The sequence below is a fragment of the Hyalella azteca genome, unplaced genomic scaffold, assembly GCF_000764305.2.
Source record: "Hyalella azteca isolate HAZT.00-mixed unplaced genomic scaffold, Hazt_2.0.2 contig3643, whole genome shotgun sequence".
NCBI lineage: Eukaryota > Metazoa > Arthropoda > Malacostraca > Amphipoda > Hyalellidae > Hyalella > Hyalella azteca.
The window spans coordinates 189,988-213,165 of NW_025933885.1; the positions used below are offsets into that span (position 1 = coordinate 189,988).

At 36.2% G+C, this 23,178-nt stretch overlaps 3 protein-coding genes across 8 annotated transcripts; 1 reads left to right on the forward strand and 2 right to left on the reverse strand.

The window, feature by feature from the left end:
• Positions 1-471: 471 nt before the first annotated feature.
• On the reverse strand, positions 472-4,938 carry LOC108669565. The gene is made up of 4 exons (XM_018156938.2): positions 4,377-4,938; positions 3,116-3,190; positions 2,305-2,532; positions 472-1,163 (listed from the first exon to the last, which is right to left on the reverse strand). The coding sequence occupies exons 2-4, from the start codon at positions 3,180-3,182 to the stop codon at positions 1,054-1,056; spliced, it is 405 nt and encodes a 134-aa protein (XP_018012427.1). The 5' UTR covers positions 3,183-3,190; positions 4,377-4,938; the 3' UTR covers positions 472-1,053.
• Positions 4,939-5,308: 370 nt separating this feature from the next.
• Positions 5,309-8,130, reverse strand: LOC108669564. The gene is made up of 3 exons (XM_018156937.2): positions 7,712-8,130; positions 7,030-7,167; positions 5,309-6,629 (listed from the first exon to the last, which is right to left on the reverse strand). Exons 1-3 carry the CDS (start codon positions 7,895-7,897, stop codon positions 6,549-6,551), a joined length of 405 nt encoding a protein of 134 aa, XP_018012426.1. The 5' UTR covers positions 7,898-8,130; the 3' UTR covers positions 5,309-6,548.
• A 2,011-nt stretch (positions 8,131-10,141) lies between these two features.
• LOC108669575 (lysophosphatidylserine lipase ABHD12) lies at positions 10,142-21,795 on the forward strand. 6 transcript variants are annotated; one of them, XR_007156599.1, is made up of 10 exons: positions 10,142-10,471; positions 15,112-15,254; positions 15,588-15,693; positions 15,950-16,159; positions 16,381-16,518; positions 16,891-17,026; positions 17,204-17,365; positions 18,512-18,654; positions 19,569-19,815; positions 19,856-21,795. XR_007156599.1 is itself a non-coding variant. In XM_047879715.1 (10 exons), exons 1-9 carry the CDS (start codon positions 10,347-10,349, stop codon positions 19,693-19,695), a joined length of 1,290 nt encoding a protein of 429 aa, XP_047735671.1. In that variant the 5' UTR covers positions 10,142-10,346; the 3' UTR covers positions 19,696-19,728; positions 19,789-21,795. The 6 variants fall into 6 exon arrangements, 4 of the variants coding, with proteins under 4 accessions (XP_047735671.1, XP_047735670.1, XP_018012442.1 ...); XR_001930671.2 differs by having other exon boundaries at positions 19,569-19,795; positions 19,836-21,795; XM_047879715.1 differs by having other exon boundaries at positions 19,569-19,728; positions 19,789-21,795.
• The last annotated feature ends 1,383 nt before the right edge of the window (positions 21,796-23,178 follow it).

Genomic DNA, 23,178 nt, shown 5'->3' on the forward strand with positions numbered 1-23,178 from the left:
AAGTTCTCTTTATTTAGCCCTTTCTAATTTTTTTCATAAAAAAAAACATCCCAGATCTCAAATTCACAAATGAATTTTTATGAATTCCCGAGTACAGTAGATTAAAAAATCTAAATTACCCATAAACAAATTTGAGAAGCAAAATTGTGAAAAGCTAATTTCTATTTTAAATTTATTTAATCTTAATTTCGAGTTCGTGCCAATTTAAAACAAAGTTTTGCATATTAATATATTCACACACTTATACCTCATTTTATTTTCGTAGCACATTTGCATGTTGGATAAAAAGCATTGCTTCGTTAATATTGCCGAAGGGATGTACACTTTATTGTACAGTTAAAAATCAAGACATTTTCACGCATTTTCTATTAGAACTTTATTTATTGCATTAAAATTTACGATTAAAAAACCTAATTTGTAGTTTCAAATTTATTGTAATTATACTGTTTATTCAATTAAAAACACATTAAATCATGAAAAATAACTTTCCCACTTAAAATTCGTTTTAAAATTTACAAGGAAGACGACATGCACAGAGAAAGTTTATTGCCTCTCCCTGTAATTATTCTCGTACTTTTTAGCTACAAAAATACCATGTTTTATTGCAGCCTCTCCAAACTCGCTTATGAAAATCTATAGATTATTCATCTATTTCATCTCAGTTTTTACAGCTGAAGCGAGCAGGATAACAACCAAATAAGCGTTCATAAAAGCCACATGGAGAGATGCAACTTGTACCATTTAAACAGTAAACCGAATTTCCCCCCAAAGTGTTTTACCTATTGCCGAAAAAATGTCCGGAATTTAAATCTTACAAATACATTTTTTCAGAGTTTGTTCCCGCTCGTTGACATCAAATTCTAACTTGTTTCTAATTTACGAGCACTTTTCGAGCGACCATATCAAAGGCTAAATTATCAACGGCCGGACTAATATAATTTCGTTACAACTAGAGATTGGGTATTCGATAGCCTCCTCTACTAGGCTTTCATATAAAGGGCCATGAGTTAAAAGTTCATGCAGTAGTATCGACCAATTTTTTAATAAGTTTTCTCATTGCACCTCGCTGAGCAGCAGCCCTAGGTAGTGAGCGAAGAGAAGGTGGCACTCGATCGAATCCCGACACTCGGACAAAGTCAGGCTGGTATTAGGAAGCCTTCCTCCTGCACACATGTCAATCGAAAGCACTGTTAATGACGTCAAATTATGAACAATTTCATATTAAATTGTTATTTTTTAGGCTCATCATACAAGTGATGAAAGACAGAAGAATCACAACGAAAGAAAAAGTAATTGATCATGCACACTGTGAGAGATAATAATCATTTACATTACATCTAGCATCAAAGTTAGTAGAAGATTCTCATTTTGTAATGAAAATAAATTCGCAACAAATCTTACTATTAAATCTTTCAATCAATTCGCTATGTTTCGATCAATTCTGGGAATCAATCTTAGCCAGTTGATTTCTTGCGGTATTAGCACATTACAAATTAACGGAGTGCCTAACATAGAGATAAGTGCTCCACATTTTGTCGTAGTAACTATTTATTTAAATAAATGTTATTATTATTAAACATAAAACGACCGTAAATTTGACAGGAGTGACAATTTAGCATTTTTTCAATTTCCATATATAAACGACCATAAATTTCAAACACATTCAACTCACTTTTAGGAAACTTTCACATCATAATCAGCCAATTAGTGTTGAGTGAATTCGAAAAAATTAGAAACGTTGTTTAGAGTCTAATACTAAATTACAATCTCAATCATGACGACTCTTATCCGGATTAGAATGGCTGAGAAGCGGATGGGAAGCCGAAGCCTGCTACTTCAAACAGCCTTAGTGGTCTTACCGCCCCACCTCCACCGCCGACTATTGGCATAGCTTATTTCGGTAACCTCTAGCGCTTAAATGCATGAAACCGACGGATGCCTCGGCGAATAAAAGTGCAGTAAGCAGGAGTTAGAAATAAGAACTAAACTATGAGTGATATCGGCGAAACATGTTAAATTATGATGCTTCAACGAAACTTTATTTGTTCATACATAAATAGGTCATCCTCAGCATCAAATAGACGATGACCATGTCACGGTCTTAGGTAATAAAAAACACTCCGTTTATCAAGCGTGATTAATAGAATATGGTTTATCCAATAATAAATCTATAATGAGGAATATAACTGTGAGGGACATGGAAAATGATGTAGCAAGTCACAAAAGTTATCAATGTTGACATTGGACTACTTCCTCTCTGGTGGCAGGCAACATGCTACACTCATCGCAAAGTTATTCACTTGCCTTTGATTGCTCTGAGATGTTGAAGACGTTCCTCCTCGTTGATGCCGTTGCCTTCCAGAAAGTTGATCTCATTGCCAAGCTGCGTCTCCAGCAGCGCCGTACGCCCCATGCGCTCCGCAGCGGTACGCGGGTCCAGCGGCCTGAAGTCCGAGCGCAGCAACAACATGGACTTGGGCATCTGTAGCATACCCATGCGCGACGGCAGCATCCGAGGGGCGATGGGGCTACCTTCGGCCGAACACAAACCTTTCATGTTACTTAAATATCTTGTATGAATCAGCAAAGGTGAATAAAAACTGGTTTGTTTTGGTGGTTGTTATTGGATATCTCTTATAAATCAGAATGGCAGCAGTAATCGAAAAACGTGGTGCATGTTTTAGGTTGCTATTAGAATTGTCCAATTTATTAGAATCAGCGACCATAAATAAAACGTGGTTAGTGTTATTGTTTGCTCTTGGATACCTCCCATTACTTAAAAACGGCAACAGCTTATAAAAAACATGTTTCATGTTAGTGATTGCCATAGTTTGGGCAACGTTTATCGGTGTTATTATATAGTGAAGTACTAGAGAAATACAGGATAGAAAAAGAGAAGATGTGGAGGTAAGAACAGTTAAGACATGTAATTATAATCACCAGCTTTAGCTTCGTTCACAGTAAAACTAACAGCTAGCTTGAATTTGACATTTTGCCAACGGCCATTGAGCTCGTTGAAAATTCTAGCTTTGCAGCAAAGCAACTAATAAGAAAGTCTAGAATTTCAACAATATTATTGATTCTAAAAGCTACTAATCAATTTTTTTATATTTACTTGGCATTGCTATAGATGAGCCAAACAGCAGAATCAGCGAGAGTGACGCGAATGCACGGTTACACATTTTTCAGCCTGCAAAAAATGAAACAAATATCAAACTACAGCATTATTCATCAGCATAGATGAGTAGGACGCCCAAATGATGAAAACTGGGAATCAATGCATAAAATGTAGCTGGATATAATAATTTCATAACGTGACGAATATCTATTCAGGAAGATTTTACGTATTACCAGGAAATGCAAGGCAATTTCGAACATATTCATATTATTAAGCACCTTCGTCTATCAGGTGAGACAAGAAAATGTTAAAACGACTTTTATTCAAAGCTCGTCGTAATATTGTTAAATATTTTTTCAGTACCTAGTTTCAGGTGCTGAATCTGAATCATCTTGGTTCGATAGCTTCTTCTTGCGCACTGTTTAGTCTCATAAAATAAATCTCTAAATATGAATAATTTGATTTCTAAATTTAAGTTTGAAACATTTGCTATCGAACGGAGTTTTGGTACCCATAATAAAACTCAGACAATTAAACTGTTAATTAAACGGCATTGAAGAAAAAGTTGCAATAAGGATGGCAGGCATTTCCGTACAGCGATAGAATATGTTTTTGATGTTAAAAATTATAAATGACATCACCGCTTTTAATATGGATGATTCTCAAGGCGTACGAACGTTTCGATTCACAAATTGCACCATGGGCCCAGGCGCTTCAAGTTCGCGCTTGATTTAAGTTTCAGTACAATTAAATAATCTGCAATATTCATTTCTTCAATATGCAATAATTGTTCCGCTATGCGCGTTTTGTTCAAATACGTGATTAAAATGCTGTTATAATTTCGATAATGAGCTGCTTGGAACAAATTTCTGTTACATTACATTATGCATCAATAGATGTGAAACAACGCCGTGTTTCACAGTCTTTAGAATGAACAAGGACATTTTATTTAACAGTTTCAATTAAATTTCCATTTTTAACATAGGCAGAAATATTCATAGACGCTGACAGATGCATATGTGAGTATCTGAATTGAAGTAAGCGGATTCTCTTTCACTGGCCCGAATGCTCTGAATAAAATATCAATGAAATAGTGAGGGAGATAACTTTGGAGTTCAATTAATTTATTTAGTTTTTAGCTTACCTATATTTTTATTATTCACTATTTTTCATGCAATTAAAAATATAAATCCAACGAGGAAATTTCGAATGATGCGAGAATAGAATAAAAGATTTTGAACTTTTCTTAGTTCTTTACCTGTTCAAAACTGGCAGGTAATAGTTAAGTTGTCTTGTGCGTGTAACTTGAAGAACGTGTTAGCTCTTTAAAGTCCCGTAGCGTTGTGATGGCGGGAACAGCGTCGCGTTCCTTATATACGCGACGCGACATCGTCCTGATATCTTAAGCTGCTCCTGTGGCAGCTCGGATCCGGAAACTTTCCTGGTCACGTTGTTCGACCACCAAGCAAGCGACGACACACATAAGCAAAATCACTTATCCACCATGCGAAAAAAATAGGTCTTGCTAACTCAATAGAGCTCAGCCATTGCCGCTCACGCAGTCACTCACAAAAGTCTTAGGCCAGTCAGAGAGGAAAATTTGATAGACTTGCAAATTGGACATCAGTTCCTGATATTTGTGACGTCTATACTGGCCATTGGATATATTCTAGAAATCAATTCTTTATTAGATTGTGGTCAGGTGTGCATGCATATCTTTTTACTGCGCGATTTGCTTATTGATTCAATCACGAAATTTTAAGGAAAAAGGTTGTGAAAATAATTTATTATTTTCGGTGTCAAGTACATGAAATGAAAAGGCTAGAATTTTTACGAAAAATGTATCAAAAGGCTTTTTTTTACATGTACGAAAAGGCTCGAACATGCAAAGCTCGAATTTTTACGCAGTAACTCAAAGCTTTTGTAATGGCTCGTAACTGGTAGATGGTGACTTCTCTGCTTGTCACCTATTTCGTCACCTCACCCCGTTTCAGAAAAAGAGCATGTCAAAAAACAATTTTTTAGATCTCCTGTGATCAAGCCATGAAAAGTACAAGAATCGGCGACAGGTAACGGGCCTATTTCATCAGCGTCGACACAACTACACTATATATTATATTTATATATTACTATTATATAGTATATAGTACAGTTAGTAACTATTCGATATATTACAATTATCAGCCGCTTGAAGGAGTGAAAGTGACACGTACCCTACTGACATGCTTCTCGATAATATTTTATTTTCAACGTAATTTTTTGAAGATGAAACAAAAAAAATAATACAGTTGTTGAAGTATCTCAATGCCTCTGCTGTAGCTTATAATAAATTATCGGACGGAATTATAGAATTATACGGACGAAGCCACGCAATTTAGTAGGTGCGTGATAACTTGATTGTCTCTTGTACTAGTTGTTGACTGTCAAAGATTCATTGTCATGTTATGATTCAACAACGAGCTTGAGCACGATAAATTTTTGATAAGAGCTTGCTTGTATTGGTGTATGCATACATTGCTTATGTAATGAGGCAAACCAATTAATTATGAGTAAGCCAAAATCATCAAATTTATTTGGCAGAAAAATTTACCCCTTCAAATATACGTCCAAATTGTGTGTGAGAATCCTACAGGTTGTAATTAAATTTTATCCTACTGCAGCAGAATTAAAACATTTCATGTCAGGTGTCACAACAAGAAATCATTCCACCTTACATGCCATCACTATTTGAATTAAGGAGCGCTTCATGTTCACAGGTTTGAAAGTAGAGAGTGCAGATTTTAAACGATGATCATAATTTCTTTTGCAGGTCTATGATTGATAAGATTTATTATATAAACAGATATTACATGATTATCATACTCTCTGTTGCGCGTCTAATATTGGTAGGATATGCCATGTAAACAGGTGTCTTATTAACTTTATAATTATACCATCCGATGAGCGTCTAAGATTGGTAGGATTTCTTATATAAACAAATGTAATACTATAAGGATGTGCACAAAACTGCTGTCGCCCATTCAAGTTTTTTAGAAATGTTTTGAAAACAGATGATATAATTAAAAGTCGAATTCTCTGTCTCTTAATTATACCTTGATCAAATCCGCAAGAGGAGTTGAATTTTAGGTATGATTAAACCATCGTTCCATTGTCTTTGCTGAAGTTCACAAATGGCCTGAGCGTCGAGATGGAAAGAAAACAGCCAAAACTCACGATATTTATGTGCAGATGCTATAAATGCACATATTATGTGCTATAATATGTGCATGCTTGATTTTTTACTGGTCAAATCGAATCGCAATATTTATTTACCAACATTATTTGACATCTGAAAAGAATGAACATTTTTGTCATAATATGTAACTAAGGGACATTTGAACGGATAATTTAAGTATAAAAAATAAATAAATAACATAACCCACTCGAGGAACTACACTCTGCGTGTCTTGAGCTTCTTAAGGAAGCATCCTTTGAATGAACTCAGCCGCACGTCCACCTCCCCTTCCTCAAGCTGCACAAGGGAAACATTTTGATATTAAATAGAAGTGTGTCTCTTAAGCCATATTTATAAGCAAGAAATTATGGAGTAAATGTTACATAGTACTCATTGCTTGTTCAAACATTTCCTTTGTATCGTTATGCCTGTAGAGGCTCTACCCTCACCTCGTCATGCCTGTAGAGGCACTACCCTCACCTCGTCATGCCTGTAGAGGCACTACCCTCACCTCGTCGTGCCTGTAGAGGCACTACCCTCACCTCGTCATGCCTGTAGAGGCACTACCCTCACCTCGTCATGCCTGTAGAGGCACTACCCTCACCTCGTCATGCCTGTAGAGGCACTACCCTCACCTCGTCATGCCTGTAGAGGCACTACCCACACCTCGTCATGCCTGTAGAGGCACTACCCTCACCTCGTCATGCCTGTAGAGGACGTTGTAGCAGTGAGGGGAGATACATTCCCTCACGCAGCGCACGCGCAGCACGCCCGTCTTAGCAAGACACTCCGTCGATTGCTCACACGCGCTCTCGTACTCAGCCCACTGCTTCTCCTAAACAACAATAACAACACAACACATACAACGATTGGTCTTAATTAATTTGTATTGGAAAATTCAACTGGAGAATGCATGCTAGAAGCGGGATTCTGAAAGAAGTTTGATAACTTACACTAACGATTTTAAATGCAGCTCACTGCATATTATTTTTGCTGCATTCAACGACAGTTTGGCAGATCATTTGATCGTTTTTACTTTGAGATAAAAAATTTAATACACAGACAAAACAGACTAGCTAAGGCTTCCAACATTGGCGAATTCAATATAATTAAAAAGTGAATATTTACATGTATTTGCTTTGTTCCATTCTTAAGGAATTTTTTTTCAGCTGGAATAACTGAAGTTCAAATATTTTAGCTTAATAATAGATAAGATTTCCTCCATTGTTCATACGTACTTGAAGTTCGTTGCTGAATTTAACATTATTAATTAGACTTATTATCTCTTTTTCGGAGAAATAACGAAGCTTTGTATTAATTTCATAACTGCAAGTCAAGATAAAGCTTAAATTAGCTGATCGACGCACGCATAAACTTACGTTCGTTACAGTTTCTTTGTAAGGGAAATGAGTGAAATCGTACGGCACGATTTCGTCGTCTAGTGACTGGGCAGCAGCTACCTGCTCCCCTGAAGCTTTATTGACAAGCAACACAAGCAAAATTATCAAAGACAACTGTCTCATTTGGCTATTTAATTGCATGAATCTATAACATTTACTGTGCATGACTACTAATTGTGTTACTCATGAACGTATATGATGACAGTAAGCACGTAACTAACAGGTTCAGTGGTTCACACACATTTAAAGTTGTATGAAATATACACTTGGTTTCCTCTCTTATTAAAGACTCTACGGAAGTTTTTAAAAATCGTCAAGTTAATTCTAATAAGGTACAAAACTAACGAAAGATCGATAGTTATAACGAAAGGAGGACAGCTGCTTCCCACCACGTTATCGATTACCTTGTTACAGTTATAGGCTCAGCGTTGGTGGTGATGGTCACACGTTGCATTAAGCGCTGCCAGACGCTCAAGTCAAATAATCACGAGTTTATTGTCATACGGATAAATGAACATGGATCAATGTCTTTTTCTGTAGAATAAATTTTTTTAGAACTTTTACAATTGAATGAGAATTTTTATTTGAATTTAAAATAGACCCCCCTCGTGATGAGTCTTTCAAGCAAAGTATAGATTAATGAATTTATGCCAACTAAATCTACCTTAAAAAAGTCTAACTCATAATAACTATTTATAAATAACATAAAAAATTGATTGCAAAGTAAGATGGCCGGTTTGAGGTACTTAAATTATAGGAGCAATTTACGTAGATTTTTTGTCATATCCACTCTCAGAATACACGTCCAATGATAGGTTGCTCTTGACTACAGCAATATGATTCTGCTTAATTGTAGCTAGCTAATTAAAATTAATGACACTGAACGCTGAGGACTTAGATTCAGATTGAGTACTTGGAGGAACTGCAAAAATTGCGGGGCCATACAACATGCATTTGTTAATTAGACACAGAGAATTCTACGACACATAAGTGAATAATAGTCCAATAGTGAATAATCTGGTCGAAGAACGTGAAAAACTCTGAAGAACATGTCATATGATCACATTTAACTGGAATGACTAATTAATGTCAATATTATTAATGATGAACCTGTTTAGAAAATCGTTGAATTGAGATCTTGAAACACCGGTCGGACACTTCAGCGGACTCGGCTGCGGACTGGCCTGCGGACTCGAATCAAAACCTAACTTGACGTTCAACTCACCCAGATAAATCCATAAATAATGAACGGATTTTATTCAAATTTGAAATATAAGTAGATAACATCTGTAATTTGTGGACGGAATTTTTTCAAATTTTTACATCAATAACTTTTTGATTAATACAGAAAACCTAACTTCATTTTCAACTCACCCAGGCATAAATCCATAAATAATGAACGGATTTTATTCAAATTTGGAATATAAGTAGATAACATCTGTAATTGGTGGACGGAATTTTTTCAAATTTTTACATCAATTACTTTTTTTTATGCCACAAAATACTGAAACTTGACCTGACTAGGACCTAACCTGCGAGGTGAACGTGAAGTTAGGTTTTCCGTATTAATAAAAAAGTCATTGATGTAAAAATCTGAAATAATTCCGTCCACAAATTACTGATATTATCTACTTATTTTTCAAATTTGAATAAAATCCGTTCAATATTGATGGATTTATGGCTGGGTGAGTTGAAAATGAAGTTAGGTTTTCCGTATTGATAAAAAAGTTACTGATGTAAAAATTTGAAAAAATTCCGTCCACAAATTACAAATATTATCTACTTATATTTTAAATTTGAATAAAATCCGTTTATTATTGATGGATTTATGGCTGGGTGAGTTGAAATGAAGTTAGGTTTTCCGTATTAATAAAAAAGTTTTTGATGTAAAAATTTGAAAAAATTCCGTCCACAAATTACAGATGTTATCTACTTATATTTCAAATTTGAATAAAATCTGTTCATTATTTTTGGATTTATGGCTGGGTGAATTGAAAATGAAGTTAGGTTTCCCGTATTAATGAAAAAGTTATTGATGTAAAAATGTGAAAAAATTCCGTCCACAAATTACTGATATTATCTACTTATATTTCGAATTTGAATAGAATCCGTTCATTATTGATGGATTTATGGCTGGATGAGTTGAACGTCAAGTTAGGTTTTGATTCGAGTCCGCAGGCCAGTCCGCAGCCGAGTCCGCTGAAGTGTCGATTCGGTTCTTGAAACGAAGCATAACATTTCATAACTCTTAGACTTAGAATATCCCGCTGAACGAAGTTAGAGGAATCAAATAATTGAATTTAAATGTAGAAAACGGGGAATTTTCAAGTGAAAATATTTTTAATGGCATTTGGATCCCACCAGTGGCCACCCAGACGTGAGGCGAGTGGTGAACAAACAAGTCTTTAAAAAACGGATCCGAAGAATTAGCATGTACTTCCAGTGTTGTTAGGATTTTTTTATGTGGTCCGGAAATTCTACTAGAGCTCCGTTGACGGTTGTGGGTGGTCCTGGGTCGTCTTGTCATGGAAATGTTAAAATACGATAAAATGTATGGTTAAGTTTACAAAATCTACAATATAAAATGTTAGCTTGAAACTGAACATTTTTGAGAATGTCACAATACCTGCTAAACACAAATAAAGTTTTAATTTTGAACACAATATCATCCTTTTCTGGAAGAGTTCTGAAAATGATTTTTGGCAGGAAGGTAAAAGTTCTTCTATGCCATAGGTACGGGTAAGTAATCAAGCCATTGATTAATGTTAATAATGGAAAATTTCATGAAAAGAATGTATTTTTTGTCATTTCATACTATTTTCCAATATTCATTGTATGATTGTAGAGTAGTATTTAGTATTGTAGCTATCAGCCTATCATAAGACATAAGCTATGAATGATACCTAGCTACTTTTAGCTAGCTTTAAATCTGCACAGTGCCACCTGCCCACCAGGCACCAGCCAAATGCCAGAATTGAACACAATAAATAACAGTTTGATAAATAAATTATACATAAGTTATAACTTAAATGATAAATAGAAAGCAAATAAAATTAATGATAAATGAATGATAAATAAATTGTAAATAAATGATATATAGAATAGAATAGATTTAATAGAAGTGTCAGCGTTGAAGAAATAGGCCCATGGCCTGTTGCCGATTCTTGAACGTTTCGTGACTTGATTCACAAGGGATCCGGGATCCGGCCTTTGGAACCCGATCTTTCAATAGCTGACAATTGATTGAGATAGCTGCTGGACTTATTGCCTGGTCCATAATTTGCTAGGCATCTTCAGACTGAACATAGGGTAAACGCAGTATCATGGTGGCAGGGAATTATTGTGAGTACTTATTGGTCCACCGCCGTGCGTCGGTCTTAACCCTTCGCAAGGCCCCATGCCCTTGGCCCTTGGGCCCCTCTTGCAAGTTGTAATGGTCTAAACTCAACAGTTCGACCCCTGGCCCCATCCCCATGGTCTCATCACAACTCCCTTTAGATATATGTGGAGTTTCGAAATTGATAGTAATAAATCAATAAATATTTGAACTGGGAAATTCCTTAGTTACTTACATTGGTTCCACAATGATATCAATGACGTAAAAATTACAATGACATCGGTTAAGCCTCACTGCCTCAGAGGCTCAGCCATGGTCAGGAAGATGTGCCAGGTGCGCGGGAATTTATTTTGTCATTTTAACGACCTGCGCGGTGCGCCGTACTACGTTGCTAAAAAAATGCGCCGTGCGCCGTACTTTAGAAAGCTAAAATAGTTCTACTATTTTAGTCGACAATATACGCGAGTATATTGACTACGCGAGTCGAACTGACAATAATAAAGTGTAAGACATGTCCGGGTTACTTCTGACTCTTCCGGTTGTCCGCATTGTCGGATACGGAACGTACGGTAATCGTAAACTGCGGCTGTTATACATATAAAATGTAAACAGATGGTGTTCAGTGTTGCCATATGACTTTGGAGAAAATTTCTTCTAAAATAAAGATGGCCGGGATTGCGCGAACACGTGCGCGAAGATAATCAATTTTCATTACATTGCGCGAACTGTGCACAGCAATAGCTTAAAAAAAGTGAAAATGCGCGGGAAAATTCACCGAAAACATAAGAAGAAATGTTGTCGCATGGATGTGTTCCAACGCTGTTTTTTAGTTTATAGCCGTGGCCCCTGGTGTTGGTTCTTGTTTCAAATTCTAGTAATCCTTCTGGGACCTTGTATAAGTCATGAGTATACTTGTATACTTCAATGAGGTCTCCACGGCCACGCAGACATCAATAACTGAGGCTTAGAAGCATCATAATCTTTAATCTTTCCTCATAGGACTTGCCTTTCAAGCCCGGAACTATTCTTGTTACGCGTCTTTGAACACTCTCTACTAAATTTCTATCCTTTTCAAATTTCGGTGACCATGCGACGTTTCCAAACTCTAGGTTCGGGCGCACGACAGCAACAAACAACTGCTTCATCGTTTCTGCATCTAGGAACTCGAAAGAGCGTCTGATCAGTCCAAGTCGTTTATTGGCTTTATTAACTTGACCTTCAATATACTTAAAAAATTTCAACTCATTGCCGACATTAACTCCTAAATCCTTTTCCGTTGTCGACTTTGACATCATCACTCTGTCGTTGCAACCGTGTCTTCTCACACTGTAATCTTGCTGTTCATTATTCTTGCCAAGGTGGATAACTTTACATTTGTCAGCATTAAAACGCAGCTGCCACTTATCAGCCCAGTCAACCAACCTGTCAAGAGCACCTTGCAACTGTACTTTTTGCGACGTATTCTTCACTGTATTATAAATTTTTGTGTCATCAGCATACATCAAGCAAACGCTAGACACAGCTTCTGGCAGATCATTTATAAACGCAACGAATAGAATAGGCCTGAGAATGCTTCCTTGTGGCACGCCACTGCGCACTGAAGCCCAGTCTGATACAGACCCATTAATACTGACATGTTGTCGCCTCCCTACTAATGATAATGAATGTATGAATGATGAAAGAATTATGCAGGAGGGTAAGTGGGTTCAGTGATGCATTCATTATATGATAGGTAAATGGTAGGTAAATGATACATTTATGATAGGCTAGCTAATTCAAGTCAACTAGTCAAGTGCTACTGCTATTAATATAGTACCGCCCAGTATAGTAGGTAGTAGTATTTTTGTAACTAAACTAAGTAAAGTCAAGTGCTAGCCTATACAGCCTATAGCCCTATTCTCTATAGGTACTTTTATTACTATGAAATTCAATGGCATCAAAAGTTCACTAAACACTTACATTCCCAAATCCCAATTTTGAGTACGGTATAGATTTTAGTTTGATCAAATCAATTTCAAGGATGGTGAACACTGAACAGGATTTACTTGCATGTTTCATCAATACCACATTTTTATTTGTTGACTGTTATGAGTGGATAATCTGGAAAAGTGGCACTAGGGTAAAGTACCGGTAAACACACCATATTCCAACACCTTAAGGACGTAGCAAGAAATAAATGGCTATATATAGATCGCCGTATGCGCAACTTGAGTTCTGATTGGTTTACGTCACTTGCAAAACACCACACTATGCGCCAGGCTGCCAGCAATGATGAAACATCACAAACTGTTGCCATATTTATTTAAAAGCCTTTAGAATTCAAATCTATAAAATCGCTAAATTCCAACACTGTGTGTGACTAAATGCGGCATATTGTGAGACTAATTCCGACAGCGCTTCGAATTTGTAATTCCAGCACCCTGGTCCCTGTGTTGGAATTCCAACTGGAATTCCCTGTGTAGGAATACGACATCCTGTGTGTTGTAATTCTGACACCCTGTGTCAGAATTAGTTTTTGTGTGTCTAAAATAGTCTCTTAAATCAATCATCTATTAATTTATTTACCACTTAAAATCATCAAATACAAGTATACTTAAAGGATTTCTAATATATTCACAGACTTATTCAAAAGTCTCAAACCATTATGTTCTTTCTACACAAACAGTTTATCACTATTTAGTAAAGCAAGGTCAACTATCAACTTTCATACATGTTTTGATGTTCTCACTAGCTGACTTGGACTTTTTCTCTGCGGATCTTAACATTTTCCGCTAGACCTAGTGTTTTGTGGAAATCTTGCGTGCAATAGTATGATGTCACTATTTCAACCATCTACGCATGCGTGGAACTAAGCCCAAGCTTAATATAAAGAAAAAAGTTGAGGGGTGTCAGAATTACCCACAGTGACGGAATATGGTGCGTTTACCCTATTATTGTTCTAATAAAAAAGTGCTGGAGGACAAAAATATTTAACAGCATTTCTAATATCCCCAAACATTTATTAAAATTAGATTGTGAGTTGATAACTGCCTCATGGTGTCAGGCATCCTCCCCTCTAACCAAGATTAGAATTTTCCTACTCGTTTCTGAAATCTCACGGCTCCAATGTTACAAAATTTTAATACAGTTGGAAACTTCCTGCCTGATCATGCACTTTTGGTAATAATTAGATAGGAGGTAATTCATCTGGCAGAAATCTCTTGGTTCCAGAAATGGTGGGAAAGCTCCAGTTGCGGCAATAAAGGCAGATGTTTTCCATGCTTGCCTCTAACTTGTGGCCCCAATCAATGATATCATAAAAATACTGGCTACTAAAGGCCAATTTTAAATATTAGGCAGGCTCTTCTAAAACCAGCAAGTAGAAACAATAATTTCTTGGGTGACACAGTATTTATAAATTGCAGGCAAAAAGTATCTTTTTTGGCAGTTATTGCATAATTTATGAAATTGGCTGGATCCCAATTTATGGGAGAATAGCTTGGATAAAAACTAGAAATAATGTGGTCAGTAGATACCTACTTCATTAGTTAAAAATATATACCATATATGTTTGTATTTCATAAATAAACATTACCCAAACAAATCGATATCTTGATAAACAAATTTCAAGAAATTAAATTACCTATCCTAATTGTTGCTGAATTGTTTGTTCTAAAAATAAGTGTGATTTTTAAAGTCAAGATATTTTGCAGGTTATATAAAATGGCAACAATAATACTCCATACCTAGCAAGTATAGCATTCACATTCATCTCACGCTGCCTAAAAACATTGACTTCAAATTATCATTGCGGCAAATATTAAGGAAAGAAGAAAATAACATTTCTACTTTTAAAACTAAGTCATGATAATTCCATTGATCAGAGCACAATTGGAAATTGGATGCTTGTGGTTAAATACTTTTATAGTTAGTTTTATTGAAAATATTTTGCTGCTCTGAGTTATCCTGGATTTTTTTAATCAGTTTAGCATGAGAATATCTTCTGCTTTTTCATTTGTTTTCCATAGAGAAAATAGAGATTTTATATTAGTCTCATTTTCAGGCAGCCCACACTTTGGCAGCAACTACGGATAACTGGTCTGGTGCTGCTAGCAGTGCTAATTGGGGTCTTTGCCTTACTGGTCTTCTTAGGCCCAGTGCTTTTCTATTTTTCTCCATCGCTTCAAGATTACTTGATTTTCCGAGGTACAAACTTAAGCAGCAAAATACTAGAAGATGTCATACCAGTAGTTGAAGAGAATAGTCCTAGTTAATTCCTAAATTCTTTCCTCTCAGTATTGTAAGGTTCTATTTGATATAAATGCTATTTTTAATATAATAAATAAATATTTTGGGTAGAGCTTAAACTTACACCCATACAATACTTTTTAAAACTTGTGACCATTCTGAAATATGAATGACGTGATCAGGATTTAATGTAAAACTTTAAGTTTGCACTAGTTTTATAGTATGAATAATCATGATTATGGCTGCATAAAACTATGATGGTTGAATTTTACTGAATATTTTGTTTGCCAGGATCACCTGACTTTTCAACTGAGCTGGCTGCTCCTGAGCTGTTGAATTTGAAAAATGCCCGTGCTTTCTACATAACTACTGATGAAGGCATCAAACTAGGCACTTGGTAGGTAATTGTATTTCAGTGCCACACCTATTAGAGCACACCATTTGCATTTGGTTTAGAAAAGAAACCAAAAAGGTTTTCAATTCTCAAATTAGTCTGCAGTATTATATGTATCTTTCTGAAATTGTGTAAAAAATTTATATCTTGAAGAAATTTATTATCTGCTTGAAGCAGAATTCACTTGTATTTTGAGTCATTTGAGCTCTCATGGCATTGATCATCGATTGATGCTCATGTATGTTGTATAATTCACTAGGCACATCCTACCATCTGCAGCACCCAACCCAACATCACCTGAGTCCATAGGATCCAGAAGTGCTCGTTTTGAAGATGAACTCCGCAAAGATGGCTCAGTTGCTGTTATTTATTTTCATGGCAACACGCCCTCCAGAGCACAGGCACACAGAGTTGATCTCTACAGGATACTTGCTGACCTGGGGTGCCATGTTATTGCATTTGATTACAGGTAATAGCAAGCAAATTTGACTTTCTGATGGCTCTTGATTTTTTAGGTCAAAGTATAGTTTTTTATCAATGGATAAAGATTAGAAATAGCCAAACAGATTACTAGTGCTACCACATCAATATTGAATTTAACTAGATCAATCTTTGATAATTTTTGGTTCTGTCACTTGATTCTGCATTATTCACTTGCTTGTACATTGAGGCTCTCTCCACTTTTCCCAGGAGCTTTGCTGACTCTTCTATTGCCCCACTATCTGAGACAGCCTTAGTGAAGGATGGGATGTTTGTGTATGACTACATACTGGAGAGAGTGGGTCCTGGCACGGCCATTATATTGTGGGGACATTCTCTTGGTTCAGGGTAAGTTAATTTGCTTTTGATTACCAGTGAATATTTGCCATAATTTATGTACTAAAATCAGGTGTATGATATTATTTGCATTTACCTGCTAAACAAAATTAGAGACTTTGAGTCAGTTTTGAAACATCTGGAGGATCTTTCTGCCTGCTTCCAAGGCATTGTTCCTCATGAAAGAGACAAAAATAGCGAGGTCATTTTTATGGTAAGAGATGTTTGAAGTCAAGACTGTCAAATGCAGAGTGATTGAAGATGGCATATATAGGTTATATCCGACCTCTTAAACTCCTGTATGCAAAATCGTGAAAGAAAATTATGACCTAAGATGAACTGCAAACCAATCCTTTATTCCGACTAATATGTGATTGGTTACAGCATAGCAGCGTCAGTTGCAGCAGCGCTGTGTGGCAGAGGCAGTAGCAGCGACATGCAGCACTGTGCTGATGGTCTTGTGCTGCATGCTGGCTTCACAGATTTGCTCAGTGCTATTCAAGACAATTCACTTGCTGTCGTGAGTTTGTTCTTTCTGATTTCTATTTTGATGATTTACTATGGGTACACTAATCAATTTTTATTATTGTCAGGTATTTCCTCTTATGTATGTTTTCAATTTCATGTTGTTTCGTCCATGATGGTATCTGAATTTTTTGTAATTACTGTCGTTATTTATGACTTGAACTTTGTTTAGGTAATGAATTGGGTGCCGTGGTTCACGCCGCTGGTGCGCAGCACTCTGGAGCAGCGGGACTTGATGTTCAACACGACAGCGAACGTGGTGCGCGTGAGCGGTCCGCTTCTGGTCCTGCACGCTCAGGACGATGACATCTTGCCTGTCACGCACGGCAGGGCGGTGAGGCAGCTCATAAAAAAATCTGACACTTTCACTCCTAATTTTGTTGGAGACATGACACAAGTATTCATAATATTTTTCTTAGGTCATATATTACCAAAGATTCAAATGCAAAAAAAGTACCGGGTAAATTCAGTACCGTATATATATTTAATTTTTTTAAATGACTTTTGAATGTCACGTACTTCTTAGAAAAGTTGTAACCTAATCCAATGTTTTTATATCATTATTTTGTTTAAATCGCAAATCAATTGAGAACTTATAAAATTATAAAAATATAATTTTATCTATATATAAAATTATAATATAATATAAATATAATATAATTATTAAAATTTACAGTAAAATTATGGAGAATTTGCTTGCCATATTATTGCTTTGAAACTATTAAATACTGTAGTATTAACTAACCATCAAGATGATGTTCCCTGAAATTGTTCACTCGCTAACAGTGGCAAGACGAGTGGAATTCTGAAAGAGATTGCTCAACACCTACGGCCTGAAAACAAGACTAAATCGTGCTAATTTTAAAGGAACATAGGGTGACTTACTCTCAGACGCCCGTCACCCTCTCGCCGTTCTTACTATTCCACAAAAGCTAAAGTGTTGTTCAGACTTCATAACTGGACTAATTTTCTCTGATATTCTCTTTGCTACCAGTTGAGTATTGGCGTTTGAAAACATTCTATTAGCAAATGGGCCCAACGGAGCACACAAACAGTGGTACCTCTTCTCCGAAATTTTTCGATTACCAATATGGATGATACATATTTGTATTGAAAAAACCAAACCGTTGCCGTATCTTTAATAGCTACATGTGCAACTTTTCTAGAAACATTAATAGAGGATGACCGTATTCTAGCCTCTGTCCTAAAATATTTTATTCCGCGGAAAGAGACCTAGTATTGATAGAGGGGTTAGAGACTGGATGCTTTTGGGGTGACCCGCGGACGAAGAAATGTGCACCATTGGTCAATGCACATGCTCTTGAGTACTCGTATTTGAACAGATCGGTCTGGAATAAAAAAAAAATATAATTCCCAATCCATCATGATAAAGCTTTATGTATTTTCTTACTGATAAAAGCTGGGTAACCTGCAACCTCAGCGGGGGCATTTTAGAGTAACTTTGTGTTTGATGTCACAGCTCCGTGTTGCTGCCAGCGGTCGCGGCGGTGACAGTGACGCCGCGGGAGGTGCGTCAGGCGTCACGTACATTGAGTTCTCAGGAGACTTCGGCTACTCCCACAACGGCATCGTCGAGGCACCCGAGCTGCGACAAATTGCTGGGTTAGGCGCCTGTCCTTTATGAAACTCCCATTTTCTGGCACAGTCATGCTCTCAAGCAATCAACACGTATTTACATAATTTCTTTTATATTAATATCGCATGATTACTCCAAGCTCATATTTACCTAGAGTTAAAAAGAAATGCAAGGATAATTCACCGTAATTTCTTTCAAAACGTTTTGGAGAGAAACTCATAATTCGGGAACAGAAGGAAAATAAATTCATCCGAATCAATTCACAATTTAGAAAATCCAATTTGACAATTCGAAAGAAAAATGTGAACACAAATCCTATATTTTCTAGCCACTTGTAGCTGGCTGCCCCGTTACTCTACTTTTAATCATTATATTTGCATTTGAAATCTGCTTCGTGATATTAATCATACGAATTTAATATACTACTTGCATTATTGAATTTATAACTGATGATGGAGTTGGGGAGTTGGTTGTTTTCAATGATAACTTCCAGATAATATATTTTCAAATTAGTATTACACATACAAATTACGTTATCTTATGTATTTCAATTTCATAGAAACCTGCTAAAATTTGTTTCTTATCTCGTCATTTCCATGAAAACCTGAAAAAACTATCTCTGGATTCTTGACTTGAGATCTTCACGCAATAATAACTATTCTGTTGGTCAATGGTTTGTAAATCTGATTTAAATTTGTCGCGTTCGCACTCGAATGTTCTACGCTAAATATTGATGTATATTTATGATCTGGGTAGTTGACAATAATTTAAAAGGAGAGAAAAGCCTTAATAAATTCACTATATATTGTTTGGCGTTTTCATTGCTTTTGAATTATCGGTGAATTTGCGATTCAAGCCACCTAATGACATATTCTACGACCAAATGATCTATTGAACGATAAGCTGAGCATACATATATGATGACGGTCCGTATTTGCAGGGAGTACATCCAGCTGTGCCGGGAGTTCCACAGCCTGGTGCAGGACATGTACCGGTCAGGAGCATCTCTGGTCCACCGCAGCAGGCTTATAGCTGCACTGCACGCCCATGCGCTCCCCCTCAGATGAGTGGTCTCCTAAAATGATTGGCCTCCTCCTAAAATAAAAGGTTCCATCCTAAAATGAGAGGTTCCCTCCTAAAATGAGTGGCCTCCTCCTAAAATAAAAGGTTCCATCCTAAAATGAGAGGTTCCCTCCTAAAATAAAAGGTTCCATCCTAAAATGAGAGGTTCCCTCCTAAAATGAGTGGCCTCCTCCTAAAATGAGAGGTTCTCTCCTAAAATGAGTGGCCTCCTCCTAAAATAAAAAGTTCCATCCTAAAATGAGTTGTTACCTCCTAATATGAGTGGTCTCCTCCTAAAATAAAAGGTTCCATCCTAAAATGGGTGGCCTCCTCCTAAACGAGTGGTTACCTCTTAAAATGAGTGGTCCCTACTCCGATGAGTGGTCTCATCAACAACTGTTGCTTATAATCAATTGCTATCGTACTTATTCTTAGTCGAACGAAACAATGGCGGTTGCTTACTCCGCTTGACTATAATTGTATTGGTCTTTGGACTGAGAATAACAGACACGATGAGGACCAATAGCAATTCGTTTCTAAAGGCGGGGTACACGAATAATTGAGAAGAGCTTACAGGGATTGAATACTTCGGTGACTACGAAGGAATTTTTAAAAGACTTCATCTGTGAACTCAATCTAAGGTTTTAAAATTTTCGAATCGAAGACAGTCCTCAAAGGATAAATTTTCCTAATGTAGTCGTGTCTATAAACTTTCCAATGTGTGCGTGCTGCAATGCGAGCAAAGTCATTATAAGAAAGGCCTTCAACTTCTGCTTCTAAATTAAAGTATTTTGTTCAATTCTAGTGGAGTTCATTTACGAGAGCTGTGTGTTTCAAACGCTCGTATAATACAACTGCACCATGATGATAACTGCTTCATATATTTCTGTGTATGGTCCCATATGGGATTCGTCAAGATTATAGTTTGTTTTCTGTTGGTTGTAACTCGTATTTGGAAATTTTCCACACGCCATTGACGAGAATATAAACGATTTACTTGCCAAATTCCAATCAATTTTTCAGGATCACAAATACTTTATGGCTGTGCCAATAGCTTTAGTCAGTGTATCATGTTAAATATATCAAAGCTTACTGTACTATGAATAATTTAAATAGTTCTTGTACATAGCCTGAAATATTAGGTATGCATTTTGTTCGGAGTTTGCGTTGAAATAACTCTGTATTTATTTCAGTTTTTAACACGAAACTTGCCAGAATATTTATTCCTAGTTGAATTTGAGGTTTATAATTTCATTGAAATATTTACTGAAAAATTCGTTTATGTGAATCTTTTTCATCACTCTGGTCGTAAGCACCTTGAATAATATTTTGCTCACTTTTAACGATCAGTAAACAGAGAAAGATGTAGAAGCCATTTTATTCTTATTGCAATTAATTTCCTTGTGGGGCCTCAAATCCTTTGAAAAGTTAAATTTTGATACTGAATTATTGTATTTTACTAGTGTTACTATTGTTCTCGAAAGCATAGCGTGTCCGTGTAAATTGTATGCTTTATTTCTGTGCCAAACTCGCCATGATTTCTTGCTATTTTCGTCAAGTTGGTGAATATTGATAAGCTCAATTCCATTCCATTAATAATTTATGATGAGAATATTGGGTTGGGGTAATTCAGGTGTAATAGACCCATGGCCATTTTTGTAACAAAGCCCCATGCACTCACGGACCGTCTTCATTTGTTGTTCGTAAGATGATGTTATCCAAGGAAGACATTCTATTATGCAAATGTAATCTGGAATACTCTCTTCATCCTTAAGTGAACAATCGTTCTTGAACAGAGTGATGAGGTCTAGATAGTGTTATGTTGTTATCAATAATTTTTGTGAAATGATTTAGGCAAGAATATGTATGTATACCAAAGAGGCTGATTTGATTTCTTCGAGTAATTATCGCTAACCTTTATTTTTATTTATTACCGTGGTCCAGCTGATGAATTTGTATATAATGGGATGGAACTTAAGCAGAGATATTTGGAATGTTGGAAGAAAGTGTGCAATGCATCCAGTTGGTGCTCGATGTATCTTCTTAAATTGGCCAATGTTTTCACTTAGATAAGCGGATGGAGGATAAATTAAATTATTTTGGAACGTATTTTTCATTCTCATCGTGATGGGTGACACAAAGAGGCTTCAAAAATTGGAATGGAATGACTTAGCAGAGAAGTGGAAATAGATAGTCTCGTATAACTTTTGATTTCAGCACTGAAAGGAGGTAACCAACCCTGGAAGCGAACAGTCATCGTTGGATAGCAAATGTTGAAGTTACAAGGCAACACGAGAAAAATATTCAAGAATGAGAATTTGCAGCACATTGCAAAATATTTCTAGAATCACGCTGATCATTGTTGGTTTAAGAAGCGCGTTAACTCCTAAATTAGCTCTGGTAAATTTTGCAGTTAAGACATTTTTGAAAGTCATAGCAACATTATTACCGACTATGAAAAAGATAAGAGATTAAAATTTGGGATAGAATTTCCAAGCTCTAACTAATTTGTGAACGCTATGACACATTGGTTGCACTGGAAGACAGGAAAGCTCTTAAATATGCGCGTTGACTTCGAACAGTACCAAAGTGTAAGTAACTTTTGGAAAAAAAGTCGATAATCTATAGTTTAAAATAGCGATTCAGAATTCATCTCATACTCGTCCTTGGAATTGGCTAATTGAACGTAGATTTTTTCGACAGCCTGAGCAACTCTATGTTGCATCCTTAATTAGACTAAACAACAACATCAGTTGCAAACATTTTCCATACTCTTTTACAATACTTCGGGTCAGTTCGGTAGAATTTATAATTTAAAAACTGCCAGAATTTATAACATTATTTCCCGGAAAATTGTATACTATCAATAAGGACTTGCATAACGCGCATTTAAAGAATGCTGGATAATCTATGAGGTTTACGACAGTAAAGGGAATGCGAAGAAATGTTAGACTAATACATTTTTCAGTAGTGTAAAAAAGACTCAACTGAGACCCTGCCCATAAGTAATCTAGCATAGCTTATGACTTAAGTGCATATGCCAACACAAAACAAAATTGGTCTTAATCAAGAGACTTGAGCTTTAAATCAACTATACAGTAATGACAGTTTAAATACATAACATTTGAAATGATTCAGAAAGAAATGCCCTTGACGAAAATATGAACGGTGCAACTTCAATGTTTCTCATATTATTTTTATATATATTCTGAAAGTCTTCTGTCTATGCTAAATATATTGTCTTGATATACAGAAAACATTTATGTACACCATAGTTACAACACAGAGCTAACTTCTTTACACGACGTAATCTTCAATTATTGATTTTGTTATAAGCATGAAATAATAACTCTAACTGCACTTCTTTCTGTACACAAATATGCGAGTAAATCTGACCTCATTCCCACACGATAACTCCACATTCGTTGAAAAATTCGTCAATTTTTAACGAGTCAGTGTGGGAACGGGAATGCTCTTCCATGCAGAGC

What these genes read in the sequence shown, in the direction of transcription:
- LOC108669565 (XM_018156938.2), bottom strand. Translation starts at nt 3,182, where the DNA reads ATGTGTAACCGTGCATTCGCGTCACTCTCGCTGATTCTGCTGTTTGGC. An exon ending in CTCATCTATAGCAATGCCAA is followed by an intron (nt 2,533 to 3,115) that starts GTAAATATAAAA and finishes GTTCGGCCGAAG; the next exon opens with GTAGCCCCATCGCCCCTCGG. An exon ending in ACATCTCAGAGCAATCAAAG is followed by an intron (nt 1,164 to 2,304) that starts GCAAGTGAATAA and finishes ACATGTGTGCAG; the next exon opens with GAGGAAGGCTTCCTAATACC.
- LOC108669575 (XM_018156953.2), top strand. Translation starts at nt 10,347, where the DNA reads ATGTCACAATACCTGCTAAACACAAATAAAGTTTTAATTTTGAACACA. An exon ending in AGATTACTTGATTTTCCGAG is followed by an intron (nt 15,255 to 15,587) that starts GTACAAACTTAA and finishes TTTGTTTGCCAG; the next exon opens with GATCACCTGACTTTTCAACT. An exon ending in GAGCTGCGACAAATTGCTGG is followed by an intron (nt 18,655 to 19,568) that starts GTTAGGCGCCTG and finishes CCGTATTTGCAG; the next exon opens with GGAGTACATCCAGCTGTGCC.
- LOC108669564 (XM_018156937.2), bottom strand. Translation starts at nt 7,897, where the DNA reads ATGCACAGTAAATGTTATAGATTCATGCAATTAAATAGCCAAATGAGA. An exon ending in ACAAAGAAACTGTAACGAAC is followed by an intron (nt 7,168 to 7,711) that starts GTAAGTTTATGC and finishes ATTGTTGTTTAG; the next exon opens with GAGAAGCAGTGGGCTGAGTA. An exon ending in TCCTCTACAGGCATGACGAG is followed by an intron (nt 6,630 to 7,029) that starts GTGAGGGTAGTG and finishes TCCCTTGTGCAG; the next exon opens with CTTGAGGAAGGGGAGGTGGA.